Source organism: Dipteris shenzhenensis, chromosome 24 (genome assembly GCF_047967505.1).
Source record: "Dipteris shenzhenensis isolate YYH24624 ecotype China chromosome 24, Dip_SZ_1.0, whole genome shotgun sequence".
Classification (NCBI taxonomy): Eukaryota; Viridiplantae; Streptophyta; class Polypodiopsida; order Gleicheniales; family Dipteridaceae; genus Dipteris; species Dipteris shenzhenensis.
In genome coordinates, this window is record NC_141619.1 from 23,184,479 (window position 1) to 23,204,863 (window position 20,385).

The following is a 20,385-nucleotide window of genomic DNA, read 5'->3' on the forward strand; positions in this document are numbered from 1 at the left end:
AAAACTTTACAGATGAGGAATCACTGAAACACGAAAAAACTAAGATAGGCACCATCAATGTCAAGCAAGTACCTCATCAAGTAGTACAATGCAAATCCAAGAGAGGTACTTGACTATTTCAAAACCTTTACGGGGATGGCACACCCATAACATAGCTAGCCTAAACCAATAAGAGCCAAAGGATACTGCGTAGATAACCCTTTGGGAGCCCCCAATATATGAAGGCCTAACAAAGATAAGAAAATTAAAACGTGCATTGGAAGGTAAAGAAGAAAGACACTTGCCCACCATGATCCATATGTCCACATATGTCCACCATCGAGTCACACTCTATATTGGTCCCGATAACCCTCTTTGACAACACCTTATTACAAGCTTATCTCAAGGTGTGATACCTCTACACCCTATCATAGGGGTTTGTGAAAGGGTTCTCGAATGGGCGCCAAATGGTACAAGGCCTTAGTACCATAATGCTGCATGCAATCGTTAGGTTCCATGCCATTTCGAGCTATATTACACCCTCTTTGACACACAAGAAACAGCCTCAAGGAGTGCGATCTTCATGGAAGGGAGAGCAAACAAGTTCCAACCCTCTTTGAGAAAATTCTATGAAAACATCACCTCAACCTATGTGATCCCCACGCCTAGTTTAGTGAAAGGGGGGTAAATGGGTTGTCAATGAAATCGCCTTATGTGACGGGCCTTGTAGGAAGTAGGTGACGTATCCCTAGAGTGACAAAGTGATTTGGATTATATTGCGTATGTTGGCTTTATAAAATGGCAAAACTACTGCTAAAGCGAAGTTGTTGCATGTCTTGAATCTTCAGTTTCTAGAAATCAAGTCTGTACGTTTCCATTATGCAGGGTTGCACGTAGTGGATGACAGTTATCACAAAACTTAGGTCCTTGTATTCGTGTCCTTTTAGGTGTATTGAAGAGGGGACACCCATGCTTCTTCCATGCTTGCTTTTTTAACTCCCATTGCCAGAAACGTCTCATCATACTCTTGAATGTGAGCATTTGCATAGATGTTGAACATCAAGACATAGACTGCAGCATCCTTCTCATCTAATCGCACTGCATAGTCAAACGCTCGTCTTCCGAGATCCACATCACCGGACTTTCGACAAGCACCCAACAAAGTATGCCACACCACAAGATTAGGTTGGAAAGGCATCGTCTCCACCATCACTACTGCTTCATCTAATTGGCCTGCACGGCCAAAGAGATCAACCATGCAAGTGTGGTGCTCAATAGTTGGTGTGATACCATAGTCCTTGCTCATGGTATCAAAATATTCCTGGCCCTTATCCACTAGCCCTGCATGACTGCATACAGTAAGAGCACTAAGGAATGTGACCCCATCTGGCTCTATGCCTTCCCCTCTCATTCTCTGAAGCATATGGAAAACAATTTCACTTTCGCCTAGCTGAGAATATCCTGCGATTAGTGCATTCCATGACACAACATCTCGAACTGGCAGCTTGTCAAATAGTTCTTGCGCGTTTGCAAGCAAGCCATAATTGGCATACATGTCCACCAGGGTGTTTCCAACACAAGGATCTTTTTCCAGCTCCTGTCTGGCAGCCTCATCATGTATGTGTCGGCCCTTGTCTATGGCTCCTATGTATGCACAAGCTTTCAAGCTACAAACAAACGTGACGGGATCCAGAGACACACCCTCCAATTGCATCAAATGAAAACAGTCCAGCGCTGTCTCACAAAGCCCACGTTCAGCATATCCTGTGATCAGTGCAGTCCATGAAACTACATCTCGGACTGGAAGGTTGTCAAACACTTCCCATGCTTTTGCAAGCAAGCCACATTTGGCATACATATCAACCAAAGTGCTACCGAGAAAAGAATCTTTCTCCAACCCCTTTCTGGCAAGCTCAGTGTGTATTAGTTGGCCCTTGTCTATGGCTCTCATGCTCCCACAAGCTTTCAAGCTGCAAACAAATGTGACAGCATTGGGAGTCACACCCTCCACTTGCATCTGTTCAAAATAGTAGAGTGCTTCCCAACAAAGCCCACGCTCTGCATAACTTGCCACTAGTGCAGTCCATGAGACAACATCTCGAACTGGCAGCTTGTCAAACACTTCCTGTGCTTTCACAAGCAAGCCACATTTGGCATACATGTCAACCAAAGTGCTGCCAACAAAAGAATCACTTTCCAACCCCTTTCTGGCAAGGTCAGCATGTATTTCTCGGCCTTTGTCTATGGCTCCTATGGTGCCACAAACTTTCAAGCTGCAAAGAAACGTAACGGCATTTGGAGACACACCCTCCAGTTGCATCTGATCAAAACAGTTCAGTGCTTCCTCACAAAGACCATGGTCAGCATATCCTGTAACTAGTGCAGTCCAGGACACTACATCTCGAACTGGTAGCTTGCCAAACACTTCATGTGCTTGTGCAAGCGTGCCACATTTGCAATACATATCGACCAAGGTGTTGCCAACAAATTGATATCTATCCAACCCCTTTCTGGCAATCTCAGCATGTATTTCTCGGCCTTTTTCCATATCTTTCAGCCTAGCACAAGCCTTCAATAAGGCCACAAACGTATACGTGCTAGGATATACAGAGTCCTGTAGCATTCTCTGGTAGAGGGCGAAGGCAATCTGTGATTCCCCACATTCAGTGTGTCCCATAATGAGAGACGTCCAGGAATACTCATTCCGATCGTACAACCTGTTGAAAGCCTGCCGAGCATCCCGTATGTTTCCACATTCGACCAATGCTGGGACGAGGTAGTTGCCGAGATCTCTATGAGCTTCTAGCCCACTTTGGCACATGCAGGCATGCAAGCGCCTGGCATACGCTAATTTTTTTCCCTCCTTGCACTTCTGTAAAATGCATATGAAGTTCTCAACCGACGGCATATGCAACATCCGTTCCAAAGAAGTGAGTGCCTCCTCTAACCTCAGCATCTTCAGGCCACCGTTGTCTAGTCTAGTAGTTCTAGCGCCTTAGTTGCATTGGCCTGTCCTAGAGATCTAAGCTAACCTTGCGATTTTTTGCACTCTGCACTTTCCTCGGCCAAGCCATAGTATGACCAGGCTTGACCACTGGATGCTTTGGTCCGGTGCGTTCCCTTACTTCCGGATTCGTTTTTCTCGTACATGCCTTCAACCCAAACTGGATTGTAATATAGCTCCTTAGTAAATTTATGCTTCCAGTTTCTCTGTAAAGTTCAGAACACGCTCATCAGTAAAGCCAATATTGTTTTACCTGTGCAAATTATTTTTTCCAGACTCGTCAGGCACTTACTTTGCTCTTTCGGATGTCCTGCACTGCGAAGGATCCGTGAAGTAGGCTTGCCATAACCGCTGTGTCCGTAAGCGATCTGCAAAGCAGGTCACAATGAAAAACAATTGAAACTGAAAATATGCAAGGGGAGACTGAATGGGAAATTCGAGATACTTGGAGAAGAGCGAAGGATTCGCCAGCATCGGGGTGGAGTCCTTGCAGATTGTTGCTGGGATGCCTCTGAAGCTAGGGCTCTCCATCCTCTCGATGTTCCGAACTTGTCCACTGTCTGTGAGCCCAGTGACCTGCAAACTATATGGCAAGGAGACGTACAATGAGTTTTAACTATGAGTTTTAATCGTGGAAGCGTCAAAGGGCGATTAACGTCAAATCGATTAAAGTAAGTCACATTAATCAATGCCGCCATAGCAACTCTAAAGAGAGGTACCGGGAGCGGGAGGGAGAGTGGAGAGTAGGGAATCGATGTCGGTAGCCCATTCTCGGGAGGAAACCGAGCACATTGATCGATCGCCCATTCTCGGGAGGAAACCGAGCACATTGACGATCGATCGGAGGCTGCAACGCGAGGTTGGAAGCTGGTTGCCGTGTGCCACGTTGAAGGTTGTGGAGTGTGGATAGTGGATGGCCGTTAGATCTGGATAGATCTAACGGTGTGGAGTCTATCGGCCGTCCGGGCCGGACCGATTGTTGGAAATCTGCCCGTAAGGTTTTTTCCCGCAATACCTCCAGAGAGCTTCCACATAAAGCGTAGAGAGGGTTGAACCTTTTGGCCAACTTGGCTCTCACTATCAACCAATGATGCATAATCTTCCAACAGATGAAAGAGAATTTGCCTATCCGACAGCCCTTCCAGATATCCTTCAACCACTTATCCCACCAGGTCCGCGAGCGGCGCAGCCCCCAATTTTTATTGTTATCCACTAGAGGACTAATCTCCTCAACGAGGCTTCTATAGATAACCTTTGCAAAAAATTTCCTAAGCTGCACGTTCCCCATGTACCAGTGAAGGAGTCTTCTCTCCCCTGCCAGAATGCAATTGGAAGGTCAATGATCATCACCACAGCCTTAATACCGCATTTAGAAAAGTTGTTTCATTGATTGTAAGCAAAAACAGATAGCTAATGTTGTAAGAAAACAATACAACGTTTGTGCTCAACAGATAACAGGATCTCGTATGCAAGAGAAAAGCTGATAGTATGGAGAATCAAAAATTTGAACAAGCGCTCTAGCATTTCAACCAAGACTGGCCTTTGGTTTAGAGATATCCCTAGCCCCAAGGAGTTGGGAGGAGTTATGCCTAGAGATGGGTCTGTTGGGTTGTATGGAGATAGATCTGTGGGGTTTGGGAAATATGCTCTTGCTCTTAGATTGTGGAGCTAAGGCTCTTGCTCTAAGAATTGGGGAGATATGCAATCAAGTTGTGGACAGAGAACAAGCTGGCTTTCTTAAAGGAAGAGCAAAGGATTTTTGCCAACTACTCGTAGAGCCAGAAGCTAGGCAAAAAGAGGATAAAATCTGTTTCATGGTATAAAAACAATCAGCATTCTCTTTGCAAAAGGATCATAAGATCATCAGCAAACATCTGTATACTGAGATGACCACCACGAGGGAGACGAAGGCCTTCTAAGTTACTCGAGAGCACTGCTTGCTTCAAACTATGAATTAGAGGAATCGACAAGAGAGCAAATAGCAAAGGGGCAATTGGATAGCCTTGACGTATAGATTTCCTCAAGGGGAAGCTGCCAATTATACCCACATTCAAGCACAACACTGCAGAAGCATTCCCAAAGAGTGTGGAGATTTTCCTAACAAAGAAGGCACCAACACCCAACTTCAGAAGCACTTTTTCTATATAGTCCCAACAAATTCTATCATACGCCTTGTCGAGATCTATCCCAAAAACAGTGCACTTCTACTTAATGGCACAAAATAGTCCAAAGCAGCACTGAAAATTAAGGATATTATCAAATATATCTCACCAGCATGCTACCCTATCTCCTGGAGCATTGGGATCGTAGACACTGAGCACATTGAAACTAAACTCTCAATCCGAACTACAATAGCCAAATACCAACCCTCCACATGGCATAACCCCAATCCTGCTTTCATAGCAATGCACATCTGCCCTCACCTCTATACAGGCAATTGATGAGAATATCATACCCAAGCACCCTCAAGGTGAACCAAAATGCGTCATTAACGCCACACTTCAATTCTTCCAATAGACAAATGTATGCATTCAACTTTATAAGTACTGAAACACAAGCATGCTGCTTGATTGAGCTGCAGGACCCCTGGACATTCCACGACACAATAGTAATCGATCTGATAGCCTCATTTCCTTGATCAACCCTCCTACTATTGGTTAGCCAAGACTTTGGAGGCATCTCGAAGAAAATGGAAATGGTTTTCTTTGCCATGCCATGTTGCTCTCGCCGCATCCTTGATTTTCTTAGAAAACAAATGAGTAGCTGATGTACCTGCCTGGATATTTTTGCTAGAGTCCTTGTTATCAACCTGTGGCTCTTCCAGCAGGTGTTTCCTATGATATGCCTCTTCCTCCACCTTCTCACTCGAGATATGCACTTGGCTTGGCTCTAAACTACAATTCATTTAATTATGCTACTGTAGAGGCGCTCTCTAAGGACCTTCCGAGCTAGATGGGCTAGGGTTATCAGTACCTACACGATCCTTACCTTTTTAATCACTCTGAAAATTAAGAGGAGGCACACTATAGCTGGGGGAACTGACGGTTCCGATGAAGCAACCACCTTGGATTTCCCTTTAGGCCCAACAACCCTCCATGGTTCACTTTCGGTAACCTCCACACCATTGACAATTTCCTAAATCGACAGATGAGCCTGGCCGACACTTTCCTCCATAGCATTATTGAAAGCCTCATGGGATGTCTTAGGGGAATTCGTAGGGGATGCATGCACTGCTTCGTCCTTATCTCCTTTTTCCAGACTTGTATTCTCAGCGTGTCTAGGGCAGTTTCATGCAAAATGGGTAGTCTCTCTGTAGATGAAACAAGCATCAGGAAATGCACCAAAATGAACTTCTTGAGCAAACGAGACTCCATCAAACAGTTCGATATGTATGAAATCTGGGACTTCTTGACTCCTGTCCCACAGGATCCAGGCCCTCCTAAGATAAGCCATGGATTTCATGGGCGGAGGGACTAGAACCACCCTACCAAGTGTTGAGGCAAATCTCTCAATAGACTCTCCTAGAACCGACGGAAGGTTAGGAAAATCAACCCACACAGGGCATTCATAGAACATAAATTCATTGATACTGAAGTTGAGGCTCCAAGGAATGACCAGCACTACCGCCCTAGCAAGCTTGAGGGATCTGCCCACCAGCTCATCTCTGAGTTTCTCATAGGCTATACGAAGTAAGAAAAACCCTTTCTCGAGGAACCTCTCCAAGTACCCCAAGGGAGGTATTTCACATTCAAACAAAACGAGCACCTCCCACTCTCCCATTGAGGGGATCCTGCCCGTGAAAAGTAAGTAAAGTCCTCCTCTAGCCAATCATGTAGGTTCTGGCTTGACATCTTGAACATCGAATCTACAAACCACTGAATATTTATTGCCGCTTTCATACCAGGGCTTCTGCACAGTTTCTCTTGCCCTTCTCTCAACCTACGCATGAAGAAATTTCTTCGCAATCTCATCATCGAGGTCTGAGAACCCCCCTCCAATTCTTTTAGTAAGGGTGTCGGAGTAAGATGGCTCCTCTTAACCCTTTCTCGCACCTCCCCCCTCAAAACCCTCAAGAATCACACCCTCTCAACCCCCCTCCTTCTCGACTCCTACCCTCTCTCCTAACATCGACTCAATCTCATCACAATCCCCAATGTTGTTAGACCATCTCAGGCGCTTGGCCCGAACCCTTGGCCCGAACCCTACTTCAAGATGATAAGAGCGACGAGGTACTCGCACTCATGCACAGTACCCTTGGTAGAATTCGGACGAGCAAACGTTAGTCTCAAGGAGGGGAGGGGAAAGGTTAAATCAATTAAGGGGGGCGCATTAAAGGGAGGGACGTGTGAGACATAGGAGGGGGGGGAGGTTGAATTTAATACAGGAGGGGCATTAAAGAGGGTGGGATGAGTGAGACATAAGGGGAGGGGGGTGAGGGAGGATTTATAGTACTAAGACAAATGAATTATAATAATACTTTATAGCTTGGTGGTAGGGCTCAAGTATGGAAATAAGAAAGTTTTGAGTTCGAATATTTTCTTGAACATTTGGAGAAGTCCCCCCTTGGACATAGTCTATGCATAAAATAAAAGCCCCCCCTCCTTGGAAATAATTTATGCATAAAATAAATAGCATACGTAAACATAGGTTAATTAAGCATCCATGCATCAAAATTAATTGAAATTGGTAGGAGAGGTGAATAGGAGAATGGAGTTTTCCCCTTGTATGTGGTGGCTAGGGGAATAGGTCCCCTATTAGATGAAAAATGGGAAAGTCCTTTTAATTAGTTGTGGAGAAATGAAGAGGGGTGAAAAGGAAGAGGTGAAGGCCATGATTTAAAGGACGAGGGAAGTGAAATTGGGGGGAGGAAAGGACTCCTCAAAGGGGGGGGAGTGAGGGAGCAATTATAATGCTGTTATAAGAAATGTAGATGTAATATTACTTTATAGCTTAGTGGTAGCTCTCACGCATCAGAAAAAGAAGGTTTTGGGTTTAACATTTGGGGAATCCCCCTTAGACAAATATATTAATTATAATTAATGGGTTGGAATATGAGGGAGTGAATAGGAGAGTATGAGGGAAGGAATATGGGCAACGTTCACAGGCTACAAGCCTAGGCCTTTTAGAAATGAAAAGTTCAACCACGGTTCATTCTCCCACAGGTGGTTAAAGGATTAACCTTGGGTGAAAATTGTAATTGTTGGGCATGCTTTGTGCTACTTGAATTTAAGTGTACACCGGTTAGTTAATCTTGGGCTGGTTAGTTTAGTTTAAATACGCTAGTTTAATTTAATCTTGGGCTGGTTAGTTTAGCTAGAATTGTGTACTTTGTACTAGTTGGATTTCATTGTGGGCTGGTTAGTTTAGTTAAAATAAGGTAGGTTGAAATTTGGGCCAGATTCTTTCTTTCCATGTGGCATGATCGAATGGTGGAAATGGACTTTGGACCTTTACATATTGGCTGGAGGAGGACTTTTCAAGGAGGAAACTCCTTGGAATATGGCAAGTGACTGTTCCGCCGGATTTCAAGGACTTTTGGACTAGAAACCGATCCTTTTTCCAACTTGGAGGGCCAAAGGGAGGGTTTGGGGGACTAACCTTGGGTTAAAGTTTTGAGCTGTGAGAGGTGACTTTAGTAGAGTACTTTAGTAGAGTTACCTTAATAGTGGGTGGATTAAACAGAGAGAGGCTAGATTTGTGCGCTATGAAAGTGCCCCCATCGGGTGGCTTTGATATAATCTGAGCTGACCTCAACACTTTATGTACAAGATGAAAGGGGAAAGTATCACTATTAGCATATCGTAGAAGTGTTCCAGGTCGATCTATGAAGGCGTGCCTGGTGATCAAAATTTTGGTGGGCGATGCATAGCCACATGGCAGGTATGTGCTGCCACCTTCTCTACTCTAGTCCTTATGCAAAAGTACATCGCCACATGGTAGCCACATGTTCATCACCTCTCCTCCTAGTTTGCCATGCAACTTGAAATCTCTTCATTTTTTAAAACCTCACTTTTGGGAGCTTTCTCAAGGTGACAAGTGTAGAGAGAGAGCGTCGAGTTCTCACGCCCATTATATATAGTATAGATATAGATGAACCTACAACCTTTTCATCTAAAAAATTAGTTTCTCAAATTTGTAAAATCTATAAAATTTTAACTAATTTAGTTATATTTTATCTAACAAGTCTGCAAATTCTCAAGAAAAATCTTTAAAATTTTGAAACCCCAAGTTTTGTGATTTGTTGAGAAAAATGTTTTTTGTGAACATTAGTCTATAACCAACTCAATTTCAATGTTTGCAATTGTGAGCAGTCTATGCATGTGTCCTTTGGGTTTAGATGGACCATGATTAAGTTCATAGTTAGCTTCATTTGGTTGATGACATTGGGTCTAATGGTAATTTGGGTTGGTAGATTTGCCTCTCAGGTTCTCGAGGACAAACACAATTGCATTTTCCTAGGCATTAATGGTAACGAGTACAAAGGGTCCTTCAAGGTGCTTGCACGTTGGATACTCTCCTCCAATGTACATTCATTCCTTCGTGTGGTTCTTATGATTCCACCCAAGGCATGAGTGTATGGGCTATTGTTGGCTCTTTCCCACGGCTTCTACAGGAAGAGCAGGGTATTCTCAGTATGCAGGGTTCCGAGTCTTTTTGTCACCTAAAGATATATCGGTGTCGTCGTTTGTAGTATAAGTATAGCTTAGGACCTTAGGTCATATTTCAATGAGAGACGTAGGCTTAAGTGTGGTAAGTAAACATAGTGCATGCATGTGTGAAAGGAACGTGCATCATCATGATTGGGTAATGAAGGTTTTCTCCTTCATTAGGTGTTGAAGGGTTTAGGAGGAGTTTAAGGGTTAGAGGGAGGTTCAAGGTTCAGAAGGAGGTTCCAGGGTTTAGAAGAGGTTCCAAGTTTTAGAAGAGGTTCTAGGGTTCAGAAGGGGTTTAAGTGCTAAAAGGAGGATCCAAGGTTCAGGGTAGAGTACATGGTGGAGAAATCGTCTCCCTCGTAGATCATGGAGGCCAAGGGTTGAGGGACTAAGGGTTTAGTGGAAGCATAGGAGTGGGAGAGGAAGAAGGTGTAACAGCATGGGGGGAAAGTAGAGAGAGGAGAAGGGAGGAGGAGAGGGAGGAGGAGGGAGGAGGAGGGAGAGGGAGGAGAGGGGGGAGAATGGAGGAGGAGGGAGGAGGAGAAGGGAGGATGAGGGAGGGCGAGAGGAGGAAAAGGAAGGATGAGGGAGGAGGAGAGGGGTTGCAAGGTTGGAAGAGAGGGGAGGAGGAGTTGCTTTTGGACATGGAGTGTAAGGAAGCATGGACACTTGGTGACAATTGCTTGGAATATCAAAGTAGAACTCAACAAAATTGGCCGAAGAGTGTGGGCTTCATTCCATTATGGGGTATTTAGACAAGTTTGAGAGCTTCTCTCTCTGCATGTGGGAATTGTAAGGCATTCTCTCTACATGTAGAACTTGCATATAGAAGTTGCATGTAGGAGTTGCAAGTTTCATGTAGGAACTGCAGGTAGGACTTGCATGTAGAGCATGCATGTAGGACTTGCATGTAGGACTTGCATATAGAACATGCATGTAGAGCATGCATGTAGGACTTGCATGTAGGACTTTCATATAGAACATGCATGTAGGAGTTGCATGTAGAAACTACATGTAGGAATCGTATGTAGAACTTGGATGTAGAACATGCAAGTTGGATTCCTAAGAGGGATTATTCCTAGCCTTATGCAAGTACAAGTGAAGCTCTGCCGCTACTCTCCATGCACATTCTGTGCTACCTAAGTCCATGTTGGCACATAGACAACATACCCCCGGATCCATTTTATTACCCGTCCTTGGGTTATGGCTTATTGTGGTCATGGTATTGGGATGGGATGTGTATAACCCAATGGCTATGGAACTTGTGGCCAGGCCAGTCGATCCTATTGTAAAGCCTTGGCACCATACAATTTTTGCTATGTTTCCACTAGGAAGCCTGTATCAACCATTTGTTTGAACAGAGATATGTGGCATGCTTCTAAGAAGACGACTTTTTGATAGAGTTGGCTTGTAGTTTGGGCATCGACCCATTCGTTGGGATTGAAACTGAGTGTAGGCAAATGGCAGTCGATGTGGATGGAGACTTCCAAAATGTATTCCAATGTTTTGCAAAAGATAGCACTTTGGCGAAGGATGCGGTCAATGTTACCACGCATTATTTTCTCATGCTGTTGGAGTGCTTGGATCAATGTTCCTTGGATGTTCCATTTTACACCAGAGTATGGCTCAATCATTGGCCAATTAATGCTATGATCCTCACCGAATTGTGTATGTTGGCCTCCCATCTATGATGTCATGGAATTGCATAGAACTTGGGATGGGTTCTGAGACATGGAGGTGCATGCGGGTACACTTTCAAGAAGATTACATCGAAGAGCTTGGGGCAGCGCCAATTAGGTTGGGGATCCAACTTGCTGACCCAAGCCTCACTAATTTGGTGCTGACAAAGGTTGGTAGGGAAGTTGCCATCCACCTTGAGTTTTCATATCAAGATATTTTCTCCAAAAATCCTTGATGGCTATTCAAAATCAAATATTGGGTCATTTTCTGCTGATAACAGCACAAGTAGTGTCGGAAGTGATGGCGGGGCAGGGAGAGAATCTGGGGACATGGGGGAGAAATATGGAAGAGTGTTAGTTGTGGGAGGGGAATTAGAGAGGGGGAGGGAAGAACTGGGCAAATGGTTTGGGAAGCTTAGTAATCCTTGAGGGTAGGATTATCAAGGAAAAGGAAGAAGTTAGGTGTGAGGGGCTAATGAGTTTGCGACTATTCCCAACCTCACATGGTAAGTTACTTCGAGCTCATCTCACAGTGATAACCTAGCCATCCACCCACCGTCCATTAGTCCTCAACAATCCTGTTACATTGACAAAGACTTGGAGAGCGTTCAGGTGACCATATCTTCCTCCCTTTGGATTTCTGTCGAAGTTTTTCGTTTTTCGTCAAAGTTTTCCATCCGTCAATTTTTTTCTTTTCTCTCCCCCCCCCCCCCCCCCCCTCCCACCTCCCCCTTCACCCTCCACCCCTTCCATCTCCACCACCCCTTTTCCCCCTCCCTCCCTCCATTTCCCCCCACCCCCCCTCCATCTCCACCACCCCTTCCCCCCCCCCTCTCCCTCCACCACCACCCTTTCTTCCCCCCCCCCTCCTCCATCTCCACCTCCCCCCCTCACCACCACCCTTTCCCCCCCCTCCTCCATTTCCACCACCCCCCCTCCCATCTCCACCACCCTTTTCCCCCCCACCCTCTCCCTCCACCACCACCCTTTCTTCCCCCCCCCCCCTCCTCCATCTCCACCTCCCCCCCTCACCACCACCCTTCCCCCCCCTCCTCCATTTCCAACACCCCCCCCTTCCCATCTCCACCCCCACCCTTTCCCCCCCTTCCATCTCCACCACCCCTCCACCACTCCCTCACCCCCTTCACCACCCCCCTTCCCCCCCCCCCCCCCCTCTCTCTCTCTCTCTCTCTCTCTCTCTCTCTCTCTCTTTTCCCCCTCTTTCTCTCTCCCTTTCCCTCCCCCTCCCTCTTCTCTCTCTCTCTCTCTCTCTCTCTCTCTCTCTCTCTCTAACCCCCCTCGCCTACCGCTCCTCCCCTAAACTACCTAATCCTACTATTAAAGCAAGGGTAAAGCAAGGGCGTAAGCCCTTGCCTTTGCTATAGCCACTATGGGCAGCGGCACCCACAATGACACCTGCGGCGGTGCACCAGCGATGCTCGCTCGCTAGCACCACCTCCTCCCCATGCCCGCCCTGCAATCGCCAGTGAATGGTATGTCCATAAAGGTCGCAGAAGTCCATTTTTCCCTCCAATTCACAATCTTGGATCTCCCCAAAAAATCCTATCAAATCTTACTGGGACGTCCTTGGTTATAGGAAGCATCAGTCCTCCATGACTGGGGAACTGATAGACTGACAATCCAGAATCACGACACTGCAGTCAGGGTGAATGTGGGGACAAGATCTATAAAACTAATTGACAAAATGCCAGTTCATGGTCACCCATGGAGTTGTTTTGGGACACATCGTCTCTCAACATGGGATTGCAACAACTGACATGGACAAAATCAAATCATCATGGAATTGCTTCCTCCTACAAATTCCAAAGGTGTACAGGTCTTTATGGGACATGCCGACTATTATAGAAGATTTACATTGCGGTATGCCATGATAGTGTGAAGATAGTGGGAGAGAGGGAAGGAGTCTCACTTGAGGCTTTCTCACAATCACAATGGGGGAATACACACAAAGGTGGAGGCTGAAAACAGTTTTCCTCTTCTTAGTTGTGAAAGCCAAAAAGAACTCTGATACAAAGAAATAGAAGAACCCTATATGTGGGTCTCAAACCAAACTCAACTAACTAAGGTGGCATACTAACTGAGCCACGAACTAGTGTAGATAAGGATAGCTGTCATCCAGCTATTATTCTTGGGCGGTGTACCAACCGCATCTCCAGCTAACAAGTCGGTGACATAAATGCACAACATTCACCCTGGCATATCGCGAGTGGAGCTCGATATCTCAACACTCACCCTCGAGCTCAATCCCAATTCCTGCACACCAAGCAGGTCTCTGAACTTGTGCAGCTTCTCTGCGCCCAATGCTTTCGTGAATATGTTAGCTACCTGATCCTCTGTGCTGACATAAACTAGATCAATAAGACCTAGTAAAACCTTCTCCCGCACATAGTGATAATGCACCTCAATGTGCTTTGTTCTGGCATGAAAGACTGGGTTCTTTGCCAAGTGTATACTGCTCATGTTTTCACAATAAATGACAACTGGCCCATCTGTAGACTGATGCATATCATAGAGTAGCTTATGCAACCAAGCTACCTCACATGCAGCCATTGTTGCACCCCTGTACTCAACCTCTGTGCTCGACAAGGCAACTGTAGGCTGGAGTCTTGCTGCTCCAAGTGACTGCAGCACTCCCAAAAGAGAACATATATCCACTGGTAGATCGTCTATCAGAAACACTACCAGCCCAATCAACATCAGTGTATCCATGCAACTGTATCTGAACCCCAGCCTCATAAAATAGTCCATACTGCAATGTGGACTTCACATACCTGAGTATGCGTCTAGCCGCATCCAAATGCGGTTTCCTTGGAGCCTGCATAAACTGACTTACCAACCCAACAGCATAGCTCAAATCTGGCCTGGTAATAGTCATGTAAATCAAACTTCCTACTATGCGTCTGTACATAGTAGTGTCTTCTAGAAGCTCACCTTGGCATCTGCGCTCAGCTTCACATTCTGCTCCAAAGGAACTGAAATAGGCTTCCAGCCTGTCATCCCATATTTGGACAACATGTCCAATCCATACTGCCTCTGCAAGAGCTGTATCCCACTTGGTGATCTAATCACCTCAATGCCCAAGAAATAACGCAGCTCTCCCAAATCCTTCATCTCAAACTTCTGCTTCAATAGCATTTTCACATGAAGGATATCTTCATCACTATCACCTGTGATGATCAAATCATCAACATAAATGACAAGCAGCATAATCCCTTTCTCTGTTTTTCTCACATAGAGTGAGAAATCTGCCTTGGAAATCTGAAAGCCAATAGTGACAAGATACTGTCCTATCTTGTCAGACCATGCTCTAGGTGCTTGCTTCAACCCATACAAGGCTTTCTTCAGCCTCTGCAAACAAACTCAGGATGAATAGCATGAACATAACCTGCTGGCTGCTCCATAAAGACCTCTTCTTGCAAATCACCATGCAAGAAGGCATTCTTTACATCCATCTGATGTAAAGACCATCCCTTTGATGCAGCCATAGCAATGACTGATCTTACGGTTGCCATCCTTGCAACCGGGCTGAAAGTTTCTTCATAATCAATGCCATATGTCTGTGCATACCCCTTGACAACTAATCTTGCCTTGTATCTATTCACAGAACCATCTGCATTGTGCTTGATCTTATAAACCCACTTACAGCCAATTGCATTCTTGCCTTTAGGCAAAGGCACCAATTCCCATGTAGCATTAGCATCCAAGGCATCCATTTCTTCATCCATGGCTTGCTCAAGAAAAGTGGGTTCTGGTTCCTGTATCACTTTGACCATATAGGCATAGTGAATGGCTGTAAATCCATCATATTTCAGCCTATCCACAGGATACCTAACCCTGGTAGACCTGCGCAAAATAGGCTCACTTCCAAGTGCTCTCAAAACATCCCTGGTCTTCCTTACTCCAGGTGTAACAACAGAAGGAATACCCAACTCATCATCAATGCTCTGCTCTGAGCCACTGGATTCACCATCCACATAAGAGTGACCTGCATTCACATCAAACATGGGCTGATCTACCTTCTCTTTTCCTTTTCGTGATACCTGCGTACCACTCTCTGCATTGCTTTGAGGGGATTCTCCTGATCTCAATCTGCCTGTCCATGGCGAAGTATGTGAACCACTGGTAGAGGACACTCCAGGTCCACTGATATTTTGTGATTGCTGCTGTGCATTCTGTGCAGCATTACCATTTTGTGCATCTACATCAATCATCACATTTACTGGTTTATACCAGCTGCTCATCTCATCAAAAACAACATCTCTTCTCACTGTGAACTTGCGTGTAGAAGGGTTATAGCATCTATACCCTTTCTGCTGTAGAGAATAACCAATAAAGACGCACTTCTCAGCTTTTGGATCCAACTTGGACCTCAACTCATCTGGCACATGGACATAGGCAATGCAACCAAAAATCTTCAAATGAGAAATATCTGGTTTCCTACCAGTATACATCTCCTCTGGCGTCATGCCATGTATTGCTGCAATGGGAGTCCTGTTCATTATATAGACTGCTGTAGCAACTGCTTCAACCCAATAATAATTTGGTAGATCTTTTTCATTTAGCATAGCCCGAGATACCTCTCCAATATGCCTGTTTTTCCTTTCTGCAATTCCATTTTGCTGTGGGGTATGACTGCATGAATATTGCTGCTTTATACCATGCTCCTGCAAGAACCTTGCAAACTCATTTGAGAGGTACTCTCCCCCTCCATCTGACCTTAGGCATTTTATTTGCAGGCCTGTTTCTTTTTCAACCATAGCTTTGAAAGCTTTGAAGTGCCCAAACACTTCACTTTTCTTTTTCATAAAATACACCCAAAGTTTTCTGCTGAAGTCATCAATAAATGTGACAAAATAGTGACAGCCACCAATAGATGCAGCTTTAGTAGTCCACACATCAGAGTCGATTAATTCCAATGGCTTTTTACTCTCTTGAGCATGCTTAGGAAAAGGTTTCCTTGCCTGTTTCCCAAATTGACAGGCTTCACAAACCTTGTGCATTTCTGCAACCTTGAATTTAGGCAATCCTGCAACAATATTTTGGGCTTGCATTGATTTAAGTCGCTGTATATTAACATGACCAATGCGTTTGTGCCAGATATCAATATCTGCAACTACACTGGTCCCATGTGCAAACATTGCTGCACTCAATTCAGGCATGTCCGCATCCAACGTAAACATCCTGCCCTTCTTCTTTCCTTTTGCTATCAAGCGACCATTATTTTTCATATCCTCAACAAAGCATCCATGAGGATTAAATCTGACCTGCAAGCCCTGCTCAACCATCTGACCAACAGAAACCAGGTTCTTGGTGATGTTCGGGACATGAAATACATCAGACAAGTATTTCTTTTTCCCATCCTGCATAGACAAAGGAATTTTGCCGATCTGCACAATAGGATGTGCAGTATCATCACCAGTCTCCACAAATCCTGGTTTTTCCATTTTTCTTGCATCCTGCATCCATTTAGCGTGACCTGTCATGTGGTTTGACGCACCCGAGTCAACATACCACACATCATTGCTTTCTTCTGCACTTGTTACAGAATTTGTCATATGCTGCACCATAAACAAATGCTCATTTCTGTCATCACCCTGTCTACTAGAGGATGCATAATTGCCTTGCTGCAATTTTCCATTCATAATGTCATTTTGCTTTTTATAGCAGTCCTTAGCCATATGACCCATTTTGCCACAATAGTAGCATTCAATATTGCTGTTTGCATTTTGGCCTCTCTGCCATCCACCACGGCCTCTTTGGCTCCCCCTGCCTCTAGAGTTACTACGTCCTCCTGCATAGGACTGGTTTTCTTGCGTTTGCTACATATTCTGATTTCTACCACGGCCTGCAGATCGGCCTCCTCTACCTCTGCCTCTACCTCTGCTAGCATTTGAGTATTTGAGTAGAAGACAGTTTCTTTTGAAGTTCCTGCTGAAGAAGATGCACCACCATTTCTCTGCTCTTCAGAAATTAGAAGAGCAATCAGCTCCTCAAAATCAGGAAATTTTTCACGGACGGCAATGGATGTCCGGAACTGTGCATAATCCTTTCCTAGACCATTCAAGGTCACAAAAACCAAATCGTCATCATCCACTGGCGACCCAATGGAAGCAAGTGCATCCGCAATTTTCTTCACCTTCATGTGGTAGTCATTGATGCTCATGTTTTCTCTCTACACATTATGCAACTCCTGTTTGAGTTGCATTTTCCTGGCCTGCGTATTTGTGCTCTGTACATTTCAGCCAAAGTATCCCATGCCACCTTTGGCGTACTTGCATCTTGAATATGCACAATCATGGAGTCCGAAATACTGATAGACAGCTAGTACATAACTTTCTTGGCTCTCTCATGCCATCCTTTGAATGCCTGCATTTCCTGTTGACTGGGAACATTAGGAAGAACAGGTTCTTCTTCATTTCCTATAATGAACTCCCAATAGCCTTTTCCCATCAAGAAATTCGTCATTCTAAACTTCCATGCCTGGAAGTTGTTCTTGTCAAGCTTTTCAGTGACAATCTGTGAAAGGGAATCAGATGCCATTACAGAACACTGCAAAATATTCTGTCACTGTAAAAACACAGCCTTTGCCTCACACGGGCAGATCTGCAAAACTGACGAAAGTGGTATTTAACCACACAGTCACTTCCTAGTGACGATTTTGCATCAACAGGCAACAAGCATGAATCTGCAACTCCCAAAATCTCTGCACACAGGCATACGATGCAATTTCTGCGGCAACTTTTCACCGACCAGCCGAGTAGTGGTCGCATAGCAAAAACAGGGCCTTTTTCTGAGTGCCTGCGGAGAACTTCCGCCTCCAAAACGGGCCTCGAAATGACCTCGAATCAGAAAAATAAAGTCACCGAGGGGTTCGCCCTTTCCCGCAGCATATAATGCCCTCTCGCCACACCGCGAAGGGCGTCTCAATCTGAGACAGTGCACTCTTGCACTTCCGGCTGTGCTACCTGCAGAGATTTGCTCCCAAACTCGAAAAAGGAAAGCAACACTTGTCCTCTTACCAGGACACTGTGAACTTGGTTTGCTTTCTTGAGCTCCTTACCACGAACAAGGCTCTGATACCATGTGAAGATAGTGGGAGAGAGGGAAGGAGTCTCACTTGAGGCTTTCTCACAATCACAATGGGGGAATACACACAAAGGTGGAGGCTGAAAACAGTTTTCCTCTTCTTAGTTGTGAAAGCCAAAAAGAACTCTGATACAAAGAGATAGACGAACCCTGTATGTGGGTCTCAAACCAAACTCAACTAACTAAGGTGGCATACTAACTGAGCCACGAACTAGTGTAGATAAGGATAGCTGTCATCTAGCTATTATTCGTGGGCGGTGTACCAACCACATCTCCAGCTAACAAGTCGGTGACATAAATGCACAACAATCACCCTGGCATATCGCGAGTGGAGCTTGATATCTCAATAGATAGCTAGACCACTTTACAAATTATTAGTGGAATTCTTATGGACCGAAGAGTGTGACCAAGCCTTTAAGCTTTTAAAGTGGTGCCTAATCACAACACCGATCCTTATATCTCCACATTGGGATATTGATTTTCATGTTCATACTGATGGATCCAAGTATGCAATTGGGAGTGTGCTTTGTCAACCTGGTGAACATAAGAAAGACTACCCATTCTACTTCACCAATTGACAACTCAATGATGTAGAGATCAACTATACCACCACAGAAAGAGAAGCCCTAGCAATGGTGTATAGTGTAAAGAAATTTCGAAACTATCTAATTGGCAAATGTTTTTGTCTTCTACACCGACCATCAAGCATTGCTTTCTCTTGTGAACCGTCCATGTACAATAGGAAGAATAACCAAATGGCTCCTCTTGCTTCAAGAATTCAACTTCAAAATAGTGGTCCACAAAGGTGCCCAACACTACATTGCCATCACATGTCTCGTGTCAAGTCGGGAGAAGCAGCCACTAGAGTAGAAGATGACTTACCAGATGCCACACTATTTCAAATAGATGCCATTCCAGAGTGGTGTGGAGATATCATTGGTTACTTAATGGCAGAAAGACCACCCCCTGAAATGAAAGCAGTAGATGCCAGAAAGTTGATTCTAAAAGCTGCACCCTATCAACTCATTGCAGGACAATTGTACAAGATGGGCAAGGACCAAATATTAAGAAGATGTGTTATGCCTTATGAGATCATGCCAATCCTGAGTGAAGTCCATGAAGGCATTGTAGGAGGGCACTTCGAAGGGGAAGCCACAACAAGGAAAGTTCTCCTCGCACGCTACTGGTGGCCAACACTGTGGGCAGATGCCTTATGAATATGTAAAACGCTGTGATGTATGCCAACGGACTACTAAATAACAACACAAAGACTTCAATCCCCTAACAATTGTTGTTGCACAAAAACCATTTGAAATATGGGGGATTGACTATGTGGGTCCCATACATCCAACAGCAAAAGGAACACATACGCTACATCATTGTGGCCATTGATTACTTTACAAAATGGGCTGAAGCTAAAGCAGTTAGAAAGGCAGATGCCAGAAGCATAGCAAGATTCTTATATGAAAATGTAATGACCCCATTCGGATGCCTCATTGAAATTGTGTCAGATAGAGGCACACATTTTGTCAATGAGGTAATCCAAGAACTCTTGTCTGGCTTTATGTAATCCATAGAAAAAGCACACCCTACTACCCCCAGGGAATGGACAGGCTAAATCGACCAACAAAATATTATGCATTATCCTCACCAAGGTAGTAGGACCACAACATTCTGATCGGACAGAGAAACTGAATGCAGCCTTGTGGGCATACAAAACCACACTCAAAGTTAGTACAGGAAACACACCTTTTCAATTGGTGTATGGCCTTGAAGCTGTGGTCCCACTAGAATTTGTAATACCAAGCCTATGCATAGCAGTACAAGAATGCATGGGAGACCATGAATCCTTGAAAGAAAGACTCTATTTATTGGAGAACCATACATAAACAAGACTAGTCGCCTACCATGCCATGACAATAGAAAAACGCAGAAGAAACGCAGAAGAAAGTCATGGTTTGAC

At 44.8% G+C, this 20,385-nt stretch overlaps 1 protein-coding gene across 1 annotated transcript; it reads right to left on the bottom strand.

Annotated features, from left to right (window-relative positions):
• Window positions 1-421: 421 nt before the first annotated feature.
• On the bottom strand, window positions 422-3,553 carry LOC147886387 (pentatricopeptide repeat-containing protein DOT4, chloroplastic-like). Its single transcript, XM_087395963.1, has 3 exons — window positions 3,429-3,553; window positions 3,276-3,351; window positions 422-3,189 (listed from the first exon to the last, which is right to left on the bottom strand). Exon 3 carries the CDS (start codon window positions 2,933-2,935, stop codon window positions 923-925), a length of 2,013 nt encoding a protein of 670 aa, XP_087252089.1. The 5' UTR covers window positions 2,936-3,189; window positions 3,276-3,351; window positions 3,429-3,553; the 3' UTR covers window positions 422-922.
• Between the last annotated feature and the right edge of the window lie 16,832 nt (window positions 3,554-20,385).